The sequence below is a fragment of the Halichoeres trimaculatus genome, unplaced genomic scaffold (assembly GCF_033239565.1).
Source record: "Halichoeres trimaculatus isolate MK-OKI-2021-1 unplaced genomic scaffold, fHalTri1.1 fHalTri1_scaffold_4, whole genome shotgun sequence".
NCBI classification, from domain to species: domain Eukaryota; kingdom Metazoa; phylum Chordata; class Actinopteri; order Labriformes; family Labridae; genus Halichoeres; species Halichoeres trimaculatus.
This window is the reverse complement of record NW_027437182.1, coordinates 29,082,067-29,094,720: the sequence shown is the minus strand read 5'-3', so window position 1 is coordinate 29,094,720 and position 12,654 is coordinate 29,082,067. Positions and strand designations below refer to the sequence as shown.

At 41.6% G+C, this 12,654-nt stretch overlaps 2 protein-coding genes across 3 annotated transcripts in view; one reads left to right on the top strand and one right to left on the bottom strand.

Annotated features, from left to right (window-relative positions):
- The window catches only part of gabra5 (gamma-aminobutyric acid type A receptor subunit alpha5), a 51,552-nt gene that overhangs the window by 6,291 nt on the left and 32,607 nt on the right, over positions 1 to 12,654 (bottom strand). For both annotated transcript variants that reach the window (XM_074669111.1, XM_074669112.1), the window contains exons 7-9: positions 11,777 to 11,920; positions 2,912 to 3,064; positions 2,456 to 2,667 (exon numbers count right to left, since the gene is read on the bottom strand). In XM_074669111.1, coding sequence (XP_074525212.1) covers positions 2,456 to 2,667; positions 2,912 to 3,064; positions 11,777 to 11,920 — 509 coding nt within the window. The remainder of the gene's footprint in view (positions 1 to 2,455; positions 2,668 to 2,911; positions 3,065 to 11,776; positions 11,921 to 12,654) is intronic.
- The window catches only part of gabrb3 (gamma-aminobutyric acid type A receptor subunit beta3), an 84,617-nt gene continuing 80,418 nt past the window's right edge, over positions 8,456 to 12,654 (top strand). Inside the window, exon 1 of the mRNA XM_074669110.1 lies at positions 8,456 to 8,693. Within this exon, the coding sequence (XP_074525211.1) occupies positions 8,599 to 8,693 (95 nt within the window). The 5' untranslated portion in view covers positions 8,456 to 8,598. The remainder of the gene's footprint in view (positions 8,694 to 12,654) is intronic.

Sequence of the window (12,654 nt, the reverse complement as noted above, 5' to 3'; positions counted from 1 at the left end):
AAGACCCAGATCTGCTTCATAGGGTAATGAGCAGCCTTTGGCAAACACGTTTCTGGTGATGGAGTCATAAAAACGTATCAGGTATGTCTGCTTTATTGTTTGGGGTGAAGTAGGTAGAGTTGGTGAGAGTGAGGTGAAAGTGACGTGGCAAAGTTTCATGTTTTCATGCAGTGCTTATGTTTTCAAAAAGAACTAAAAAAAAAAAAAGATAAATCACTTGCTGATGTCTGTCCAGTAATTTTGTGCAATACTGCAAAATTTGGTATTGATACGATAGAGAGTAAATACAGGGCCAGTATCTCCAATATCTGTTTTTTTTACACAGAAAAGCCGCTTGCTGAAATAAATCAAGAATAACCACCACTTAAACTAATGTTTTTAATTATGAATGAAAGTAAATAACTGATTTGTAAACAAGAGTATAATAATGTGCTTTAATTTTATTCTTCTTTGTTGTAAACAAGCAGCAACCTCTGGTCTAAGAATATGACACAATGTGGAAGTGTTAAAACCTGCTGTTTCTGGAGTGTCCGCTTGAGGCTGGCTCTGGACATACCAGAAGTCACATACACACCAAGCCAAAAAAAGACGTTTTCAAAGCAGAAATCAACATATTTACAGCCTGGTTCTCAAAAGTCTCCTGTCTGAGTTGCTAATTTTACTATTGGCACACACTGTACGGGGGGTGAATTCTTTTATAACTCTGTTCATAGGCAGATTGAGAGCTCCCCAATCAGAAGCCCAGCTCAGGGTCACGTGACCGACAGGCCCCCTATAGCTGTGCCCTTGCCACTACCAATATGGCCGCTATAGCTGATGTGCTTCATTTTCTGTTTCAGAAACAGACGGGTGACGTCGGGGGGACTACGTCCATGTTTTACACAGACTATGGTTGTAAAGTAGTATATTTGAATTACTGTGGATAACAACAATTTTTTTTCAGTTTTTTCAGTTTTCTAAAACTACAAACTATGATTGAAGTTAAGTTGGAGAAGACTGAATCTTACTGTCATTTCCATAACTCTGCTACCTGGAGATTGTTGGCCATGCTAAAAGGACTCTGACAATGGCTTCTGTCTCTGAGCCTGAGGTCTGGTTGTAGTCTAGGGATTCTCCTCCTCCCCCTGTTTACTTTGTAGCTCAGAGTTCTTTTTTGTGTTACTAGTCATTTGTATAAGTTTCTAGTGATGTGACCTTCTTTCTGAAAACATCACAGCTTGCTGTATTTTGGTCTGTGGTAATAAACTAACACCAAACAAAGCTCCTCTCTGACTGAGTGGCAACACAGTCGAGCAGGGGAGGAGTGGGAGGGAGTGATAGTGCATAAGCGAAGTGAGTGAGAGGAAAAAAAGTATTTGAAACTTAAGTCAAGATCTCATCACTTATTATTGATTAATACTAATACTAGCACTGGCATTGATACATTGATAGTTCAGATTGATTCAGCCACCTCTACTCTCTAGCAAGTAAAACAACATCCCTGACCACAGTTCAAAAATGAGACATCATGCTGTTTTGAAGATTTGACTTTGGCAGGTCAGACCAAAAAGGGATTAGAAAACTGTTTACTGAGTTAAATCAATGAGTAGAAATATGCTTATTCCAACACCTGTAAGTAAACTGTGTCCTTTTTCTTAATAGCCAAGCGTGTTGACACAAATATTAAGATTTCTCTTCTCAGGCTGATGGATGGAAACAACTTCAGAACCAACTGAGACACAACATGCTGGAGTCAGACATTTTCAAAAACAGTAGGTTTAGAGCAGAGATTTGTGTTTACTGAGAGTGAAGTGACACCTCATACATCTTTTAAAAACATCAATTTATCAGCTGTAAAAGAATCTATTAAATTGCTTTTCATAGTTTGAGCTCAATGTGTCAGTTTTTAAAGTTTCTGTGCAGAACTTTCTGTTTGTGCTAATGAAGTGCCCCCTGTGGGAAAACATTAATATCTCTTTGCTGATCCCATTCTGTACACACCAAGATTGTATTTCAGAGCAAAAAACCCCATCAAGTGATCTTTTAACAGTCAAATCACTCACAGTAAATATTTGCTTTGCTATTTTTTCTCAGCATGCTGCTACTTACTCCATCTTGTCTACTTTTCTTACATTAAAATTAAAACACAGAAATTGTATAACTTGTTACTTGTCAGGTCTTGTTTGATTTGTAAATCATATCAAACCCAGCAACTACTGTTACTGCAGCCAGTCAGTAGGGGGAGCTCCAAATGTCTTAGCCATTCATGGTAGTTTTTTTTTTTGGATGCTGCTGTTAACAAATTATCATTTACTCAAAGATTCAAAACAAGTTTTAGCCTTCAAATTAACTGTGTAACCTCTCAGTAGTTTTGTGTCCCCATTATCCATTTGTCCCCATTTGTCCATCAGTGACGTGTCCCCACAATGTGTGTTTTACAAGGACACAATCACACACACACCAACGCAGTATCTACCTTAGGCTGTTGCGCCTCCATTGCCTTTTTCCCATCCCAGGCCCAGCTCCTCTTGGTGAAGTAGTTCACTGTGGCGAACTCAATGAGGGCGGAGAAGACGAAGGCGTAGCACACTGCGATGAACCAGTCCATGGCTGTAGCGTAAGCAACTTTAGGCAGCGAGTTTCGAGCACTGATGCTGAGAGTGGTCATGGTGAGCACTGTGGTCACACCTGGTGGAGGGGAAAGCTGGGTCACTTTTACAAACTGGATCATGATTCTGTTTTTACTCCATCGGATTAAGCCTTTGAAAACGGGGACACGTTACAGAGTATTACAGACAAATCATGCCAGAGCAACACCTGGGTATGGTTTCATTCAAGTGTTCAGCTCATGTCAAGCAAATATTAAACACCTCAGGTGGAAAATTAATTTACAGGTCATAACGCACTAGCCCTATTGTTATTCTGAACTCACCAAAGACAGTCCGTGCTGGCACAGACTCACGGTTGAGCCAAAAGGACACCTGGGACAGGATCACTGTCATGAAGCAGGGCATGTAGGTCTGGATGACAAAGTAACCGATCTTCCTCTTTAGGTAAAAGTGAGCCATCATCACCGTGTACTGACCTATGAAAAACAGCACAACAAACAAAGGAGCATAACTCGAAGTGTTTACATTTCAGTTTTCTGTAACAGGGTTCAAAAACGATGCCAACAGCTCTTTTTTTCTTTTCTTTTTTCCTTTTTTATGAGCCAGCAGAAAAAAAAAATATTACTTCAGCTTTTTAAAAGTGATTTTTCTTTTCTCAATGATACCAAATCAGAGCTTTGGGTTGTCAATCTATCAGTCAATCTTTATCTTACAGACCTAAATCACAAGATTTTTCTTAAAAAAATGTCTCGATTATAGTCTTTGTACTTTTGAAAGACAAAGGAAAAATAAAAGAATTCTTTCTAACATTAAAGAGGGGGTACAGTGCTCTTTGTTTTTGGTTTCTGGTTTCTGGTACCACTGTAGTAGCTTTACACAATGAACAGCTCTAAAAAAAGCCTATTTTGTCTCACACTGGTGTTTTAGAAAACCTTTATTTCAGCCTTTGTTTGAAACAATGTTTTAGCTACTGTCTCTTTAAGGCCCCCAGTTCCACAGACCCCCTTTCTTCCTATTGGCCAGCCCTCGGGGGGCAGAGCTTTAGGCAGACCTTGGTGTTTGAGGTCCACCCCTCAAGATGTCATGACTCAGTCAGGGAATCTTAATTCGATGGCCTCATCTTTTTAGCAAATTTTGTGAGAATCCAGTAAAGACCTCATGCTATTTTTTAAACAAACCGTTTTAATCAGCTTACAGATAGATCCAGGCTTTTCTACAACATATAGACATGTAGAGGTTTGAAAACCTGCACACATTTAGTTTAACCATCCAACGTTGTTGCTAGGCGCTACCCAAGTAGCTGCCTGTTGCAGCAGCTCTCTCGTCTTTGTCCGTTTCTTGTAATTTCTTCGTCTCTTTTTTGTCATCTCTGTATTTGGAGTGGATCATCACTTTGTATGGTTCATTGTCGGTCATGGACACCAAACTTTTTGTGGCTTCGGCGGTATTTTTTACTACTTTTCTCCTGTGTTTGTCTGGAGATCCTACATGTAACCATGGCTGCATTGTTTACATGCAAAATTAGCTGTTAGCAGCCTGTAGCATGTCAATGCTAACTAGTGTAGGGCTTGATGATTTCCCTCGAGCTGAGGAGGAGGAGGTGAGGACAATGTGCTGGTTCTCGGATGTGAGCTGGGAGGTGACGACGTGGACCTGTCCTTCCATCCATCGTTGTTGGGAACATGGGATCTCGCTCCGGGGGATGGATGAGCTAGCTGTGCTAATCCCAGCGGCATCATGCTGTTCACGGACATGGCTGACGGAGCTGACATCGGACGCCGCGACACATCGGAGGAGCTTCGCCTGCTGTGAGCAGACAGGATCCAGGAGACAGAGACTGAACAGACTGCTGCAGAGGCTCAGTCCTGGACCCTGTGGAGGTGGAGACTGGCTGGGCTGGAGAGTGGTGGACAGGATGTCGTCATCTAATTTCTTATGGACATTTTTGCACTTTCTATACGCTTTCTTACTTTTGTTTTCTTAAATGCTGCTGTGACTCCTGAATTTCCCCTCGGGGATAAATAAAGTATTTTCTATTCTATTCTATTCTATTCTATTATATCCATGTTTGAAATATGGCAGAGCAGAACAATCCCTCTTTAAACAGCACTGACTGATATTTTCAACATTTTCTTACACTAACAAAAACAGCTAACATAATAACAGACAGATCCATCAGTGTTGAAAATAATCATCAGTTGCAGCCTTATTCTGAAATTATAATCCCCTGCTGAATAGCTAAAACCCGTCACAACAAATGTGACCTGATGGTGCTGAGAATGAATGGGCTGAGAGCTATTAATAGACTGAACCAATATTCATCATTCATTCACCCTCACTAATATGAACACAGGTGGTATTTATTTTGAGTCACTCCCACAAACACAGTCCTGCTGCTGTAAACACTGGAGCACATTTCTGAGTAATTTATGCTTTTAAATAGTTCTCAGGGACTGTTTGAGCCTGGTGGATAAATGTTTGTGAATCTGCGGTGTGCAGCTGTTTCTGGAAATTACACAGACGCGTTGGGTCGATGTGTTAGTAAATAACTAAGGGACGGACCAGCACTGTTCATTTTGGGCTTTTTAATAAGTGATAAATGATGGTTGTGGATGTTCAGCAGCGACAAACTTTGTTGTCTTAAAACAGAAATTTAAATCCTGACTGACTGGTCAAGAGTGCAACCACTGAAAACACGGATTAATCAGGCACTGGTTCATTTTGGAGGTTATTGTCCTCATACCTCTGCCGCTTACAATTTCAGTGCATGTCATTTTATCCACACAAAGCCTACATACGACTTCAAAATACTTCCAAATTATGCTGTGAGATGCCATCACCTGTGTTTGGTTACAGCAGAGTAGCATGGCATTACAGCTTTAAAGCAGAAGCTGCTAATTGGCGCTAGTAGCCACTAGCTGGGGCTGTAGCTTCAATCAGAGGCAGCACTACAATCTGGACATGACACACAACATAAAAGAGTAGGTCAGGCCCACAAAAATAGAATATTAATTATTTATTTTTTTATTGTTAAACTTTATTTTACTTTTGTGTTATGCCATTTAACTGGTGATAGTGATTTTTTGGTAAAAATTCACGGTGGTGAACAACACCTGTGAACAAAGCCACCAACATCTCCCCGGGATCAATCATTTACTCTCACGTAAAAGGTTTTGGTTTGTTCAAGAGCAAAAAATCCACCAGTTTAAAGCCAAATACATTGATTTATGCCTGCCCTTTCTCCTTAAAGCTGCATTAACTATATAGTGATTAGCACCGACCAATCAATCAGACTAAATAAGAGGCAATATTTCTTCATTCTGACTGAAATCATTCCAAATGAAGGTACCAGTCGAAGTGGATATGTGTCATATTGTTTATTCAGGTGGTGTTTACATGCAGCGACAGGACAGCTGTATGACGTGCCCCAAAGAGGCGTTATTCAATTGCAAATAGACTTTTTCCCTTGTACATCTCCCTGTCCTACAGATGGATATCTGCCATCTGTTCAGCGGATACAAACTGTTGTTTTGCTTCTCCTATTCAACCAACAGCTCCTCTTGAGTATGAAGAGGAGGAGGATAGAAAAGCTTTTGTTGGACAACTACTTGATGATTCACAACCGTACTTCCATCTTAAGACTAGAACGTGGTATATAAAAGAAAGCAAGCAGAAGGGAATAGAGACAGTTTTTACACGGGGCACTTTTTATTTTGAGAAGTTTATCAAAAAAAGTTTGAACTCCTTCCTCTGCAACTGAAGGAAGTGTCATTCAGTTTGGGCTTGTTTGTTTTGTTTATTTATTAATTTAAGATGTATTTATTGAGCATATCTATTGTATTTTGTTTGCCTCATGGCATCATTAAATTATTGTTATTATTAAGTATTACCACTACTACTACTACTACTAATAATAAAATGTTTAAAAAAGTTTTTTTCTTATTTGAAAGCCTTTAAGGACCCATATTATGCTCCTTTTCTGCGATTTAATATGGATGATTGATGTCTTCATTAAATGGTAGTAACATGTTTTGGTCCAAAAAGCCAATAATTCAAGCACAGCAGCATCGTTTCCAGGCTCTCATAGCCCCTCTGTTCAGAACGCTCTGATTTAGTGGGCGTGACCTTCATATGTAAATGAGCCACCGCTGATACCGCCCCGCTCTTCCACGTCACAGAGAGCGGCGCCACGAGCTCCGAGTGCACAATGTTTAGAAAACAGCGAAGCTCGTTTACTGTAACATTACAGGCTAAAACAACAGGCTAACCGCAGCTTAAGTTAGCATTCTGAAGCTAACACAGAGACAGGGGGGACACTGAGGAAAAGCTCTTACATCTGCTCCACAGCACACAGCATTTAAAATACTCACATTTCCAGGGTCTGAGGTTTGTTGGCGGATGGTTGGTAATGCACCTGAATTCAGGACCAGTCTATTCACTAGCCCTCTGTTGTACTGTCCAAAGTTGGAAAAGCAGTTGGCCGTGAAGTGACTAGCACACACATGCACAGTTTTACTGAGTGTAGCTGGAACATTTCCTTGATAAATGAACTCTAGCCACTTAGTCTTGTCTTCTTCCAAGATGGGGAGCTTGTGCATGGAACTATGTGGCTGATTACAGCCAAAAACAAAGCAGTGATGGCAGTAATGGCTGCTGGAGCAGCGGGGAGGGGGTTCGGGGGTATCTGTTCCGGTGGACCAATCAGGTCAGACTTGCTCCTGATTGGTCAAAAAAGGGAATTGCTGACGTCAGCAAAGCCGGGAAATTCCAAACAGCTCGTCTTAGGTCAGGATTTTACATTCACAAGCACTACTAAGTACTGGTTTTGTCATTACATATCACATTTTCTGGGCTGGGAGGAAAGCCAAAGACCCACAAATTTCACTAAAAGACTTAATGCAATGATTTTTACATAATATGGGACCTTTAAAATTTGATGAGTTCTAGAACTAAGCTTTTAAATCTTTTAAATGTTGTTAAACACAGTCCTGTTGTGGTTTTCTTTTGCATCGTCTTCAAACTGTAGGTGGGAGTCAGCCTTCAACTTAATCTAAGTGTGTTTGGCTTTTCAGCAGAATCCCCTGAACAGTTTGTCCCTCTCAAAAAGGACTTTAAACATCTGACTCAAAGATAAACTGATGCACAGTTTAATTTTCAGATGAGTTACCAGAGCTGCTGTTTTCCACATCACGTCATTTGGACTTTGAGTCATTTAAAAAAAGACTAAGTTTGGGACGTTCTGTTTTTATTTTCCTTCTGTAATCTGTTGTTGTTGTTGTTGTTGTTGTTGCTGTTCTGGGATTGAGATTGAAGGCTACAAAAGTCAGCTCTGCTGGACAACCTCCAGGTCAAAACTGTGAGCAGAATTATTAAAAACCAGTTGAGTTGAGAACTCATCATATCCTGTTAATCAACTGAAGATTGCATTTGAAGGATTTTTTTATTCTCAAAAATCCTGTCGAGCCGTGGAGTCTGATAAACTATAGAAAATCCACAGATGACTGCTGCTTTCTCCTGGCAAAATCGGATTTTTCTGTCTCACTAATCCCTTGTCACAATCTGCATCCTGTATCTCTCTCCCTCTGGCTCTGCCTCCCTCTCTTCGCTATGTGTGTGAATGTGTGAGTGAGCGTGTGTGTGGGTGTGTGTGTGTGTGTACAACAGACAGTCCACCCGTACTGTCAGGGCCGACCAGTCTTGATTGGGGACATACATTGCTTCCTGCCTGAGCTGGAGCTGTGACACACCCCGGGTCAGCGGTGATTAAGTGCAGGTGCACGGATGAGCGCGGCGGCAGAGGACGGCTGAGAGGGACGGAGCAAAGTTTGGAGGTTTCCATGCTATGCAGCGACCTGCATCATGTCATTAATGAAAGGGGCACCTGTGTCGCCTTTGCTCCGAGGACTCCGTGCAGGAAGCCCTGCTCTGTGGTGGCACGACTGGGCCAACTCTGCGCTGATCTGACCGCCTGCTGGGCTTGGAAGTGGATGGAAATCTGTGAGGCGTGAAAATGCGGTTGTGGTGGATTTTACTGTTGTGTTTTTGGAGCGTCTGTGGAGAACTGCCGTTCATAGCGGAGAACAACGCGGCCATGCTGGTGAACTGGTGAGTACGCATCAGAACCATCTGTTGAGCTTTGCATGTCCTACAACCGCCTGCGAGCTCTGATGTGTGTAATGTGATGAATTCACAAGGTTTGTATATCATCAGTTCAATGCCTCTGTCTATATTCATCCGCAGAGGCTTAACCTGTGGGGTCAAAGGTCACCACAGCCCAGTATGAGCTCTAGGCTGAGCTATTCTTGGATTGTTAAGGAGGGTTTGAACCTCAGATTAGCACCCCTTGTTAAAGCCGCGTTAGCTCGGTGTGTCTGAGCAGTGCAGGGTGGGCTAAGAAGAACTCACACAGAAATATATAGCAACTCGAGTGTTAATCTCCACTTTTTAGCGGTGGTGATTCCGGCAGCACGACAGGATTTCCTCCTGCTGCTTTATAAGCTCCATGACATGAGTAACAGAATATGATTCATTGTCATGCATGATCCAGCGTGAACAGGCCGGATAAAGGACCAGTTCTGTATAAATACTGCTATAGGAACTCCCCTTGTGTGATAAACTCTCCAGCAACAAGCAGCAGAAATGTATTATCGTACTTCTTTACATAACAGAATTAAGCAGCTGTAGCTCCCCTCTCCACCAAACAGCCAATCCCTGCGCTGTGACGTCACTTAGTAAAAGCACAACTGATGGGCCTGCACACGGATTAACCCTACAGACCCGATGGCTCAGACCCCGGATAAGTGATTTTTTTTTTTTTGCCCCCCTCCTCCTCCTCTACTCTTCACTATCTGCCCCAGAGACAGCTGGCTGTGAGTGGGAGGCGTTCTCAAATCCTTGTGATTCATTCATCGTCTCTGTCCAGCCTGATTTAAAATAAAAAAAGTTATTCTCACAGCATCGCTGCTTTGCACACACTTTAATAACAGGGTGGAATAAAAGGGTGGAAACAGGGGCTTAACCTCCTGCTGTAGCTACTGTATGATGGTGGACTCTATTCAAAAGGGAAAAACACACATGCACATTATTTTTTTAGGCCAACTATTCAGAAGCCTTGATTTTTGACCATCACACTTTTTGTATTTTGGAGCCTGAAAAGTGTTTTGTTGTTTGTTTGTTGTTTCAAGGTAAATGGAGGTAAAGAGGCAGCTGCAAACTAGATCAGGCACCAGAGTCACCCTTCACATTTGTCAAAATAAATAAATCCTCATAACTTTCTAGAATATCTTAAAGCACCATGAGGAACTTTACTGTTTTGATACAGAGGACCCATTCAGAAAAAAAAAACAGTTTTGTATGAGACTTCATTTCCCATGAGCACCATCACCTTAGTGGTTAGGATGTGTCTCTTACATTTGTCCTTGGAGCAAACATGAACACAGATCCTATTATTTTGGTTTAAGAAAACTTTATGCAAGATGTAGTGGGATTTGGTATTGATTTGTAGCTGCATTGAATTATTGAGTGTGTAGCTGGGTATTTGGGAAACCAGATATATTTTTATACATTTATGCCTGTCGTCCACACGGAACTACAGTTTTACGTCACTAAAAAGGATGTTTTCTGAAAACTCAAGCCAAAGTGAAGATTTTGGAAAACTCCGGTTTCATGGTTTTGTGTGGACGCAGGTAAATCGAGTTTTCAATTCCTAAACATCACAGCTGGACGACGGGAGCCCATTCTGATTGGCTGTCACAGGTTTATGTTTAGAAAACACTGCCCATTATGGGTTTGGCATGCTTTAAGCCGCACTCACTGGCAGACTTACCCGCTGCGTGCGGACGAAAAGATTTTCAAGAACAAACGATGGGGGGGATATCTGTTTATGAATATACCTGGCTATGTGTGGACATGGCCATAACAACTAAACTTTGTTAAACTCTGATTACCGTCAGTTAGCTTACAAAAGGTAAGTAGACCTACTGGTTTAACGGTACCCCATTGAATATTATAGGGACACTTGTTGTCCTAATAAACGTCAAAAGACGTAAATATGCACACATTTTGACTCTTCAGTCCTGAAAAGGAGCAGTGAATCGCTCACACATTGACATAAACATTAAATTAAAAGTCTATTAGCTCTTTAAGCTAGCAAAGCTCTGGCTAGTTGTAGAGTTTTTCCATCTGAAAGAAAACTTCAACAGAAAATTTTGTGTCTAAGAAAGCTATCTGAGGAAATAACAGCCAAACTTTACCAGCAGAGCTTCAAACAGAGACACTTCAAGATGAGGGGTGAATCTTGACTCAGCTTTTTTTGTTTTACTTAATACACAACCTGAAAACAGGCTGTAAGGTCCTGACAAAGAAATAATCATTCTTATTATTGATGATCTTATTCTTCTCTTTGGGATAAGGCTGTTGTAAAATCAGTTTAACACTCCTCACAGAGACTCGAAGCTGCAAGAATTTCCCATCTCTCTTTCTCTCTATCTGCTGTTTCAGTGTCATAATTGCCCTACGCTGGTATCGGCTCTTTCTTACAGCCCCAGCATCACCTCAGAAACTCTCTGCAGACTGTATCCACATAGTCTGCAGATTCTTTGTGGTAATGCAACAAATAATTTGACTGTAAGTTGTCCAGTTTAACCGTGATGTTTATTGGGGTATTGTTTGCTGGTGATAGAAGTTTTCGAGGACAAAAAAAAACTTCTTAGTGTTTTTTACTGTCAAGAAGGACCAAAACACTGACTTCTCAGGTAGTGTCAGAAGCAGCATGTCAACCACAGGCTCTACAGTCTTAGTGATCATAGTTTTTGAGAAGAAAACCAAGGCGATTGGGAGAAGATCCAAAACTTCAAACTGAGACCATAATTTAATTTCTAAATGTTTAGTGAAGTTATAAATGAGGCTGAAATTAAGATGATCTCTCTCTGATCTCTATCCTGCTCTGTCCTGTTCCCTGTTTCCTCTCACACCAAAGGAGACCAGCTCCTCTGACTCCTCCCCCTCAGACTGCTTGTGTATCAGTTTTGTTGTATTTGTTGTATCAGGAGGGAAATCACAGTGATACAGGTTGAAAAAGGCAGCGCACCACATGGGTCCCCCGCTAAGCCGTAGGTGTTTGATGAAGGAGGTAATCTTTAATCTGAGGCCAGGTGCTCCTGGGTCAGGTCACTGTGGCTAGAGTTTACCTCGGCTGGTGTAGATGTCCTCTGTTCCTGCAGTCTGCCCAATCAGATGGTACTGGTTCAGTCGAGAGCCTTCCTCCGCCACCACCACTGACTTAGCTGCTCCCTGGGTCCAGGTGTAGACCACCTCTGAGACTGGATACGCATCTGTGAGGAGAAGACAGGCAAATTTTGAGTTTGTGCATTAAGTAGTTTCACATATGTGAAAGTAGGACATTCAACACAGAGCACCCAGACTCCACAGTTAATAACACCGTAAACACAGTCTGCAGCACCAGTGTGCCAGGTAAAGGATAGAGTACAGTCAGTAGGTGACATGGGGGAGGAGCTTCTGCAGGAAACATTCCTCATTCTCATTCTTTCCCAGAGCTTTCACAACTTTGAACCTTGTTGTCATTCATTCTGTTAAAGTGACTTTGAAGGGAACAGCTCAGTGATCCTTTCACCAGTTCTACTACTGTTGCCCGGATTGCAGGACAGGATACAGTGACACCAAACAAAGCTTTTCTGTGGTGTTCAAACAGCTAGTTTGGATAGCTCATGCTTTTGCTACAGTGTCAACAGACTGAAGTGCAACATCCTGGACTTAATTCCTTAGATGAATTTAAAGTGTGTGATTAGGTTGTCCCCAGTATCCCTTTTGCAGTTGATAATAAATCACCATTGTTATGGGCTTTCGACCAATTAGAGTTGAGTATTCAACGCATACATTGGTATGTAAAAATGAAACAATACTACTTTGGCCTTTTTTTTCTAAACCACAATGAAAAGCAGTCCTGGGTTCCAATGCACACAGAATGGACAACGTGTCTTCCTTTCTGACCACTGTAAGGTTTAAAGCCAAAGGGATCACCTCAATAGATGCTGACATATTGTGCTGG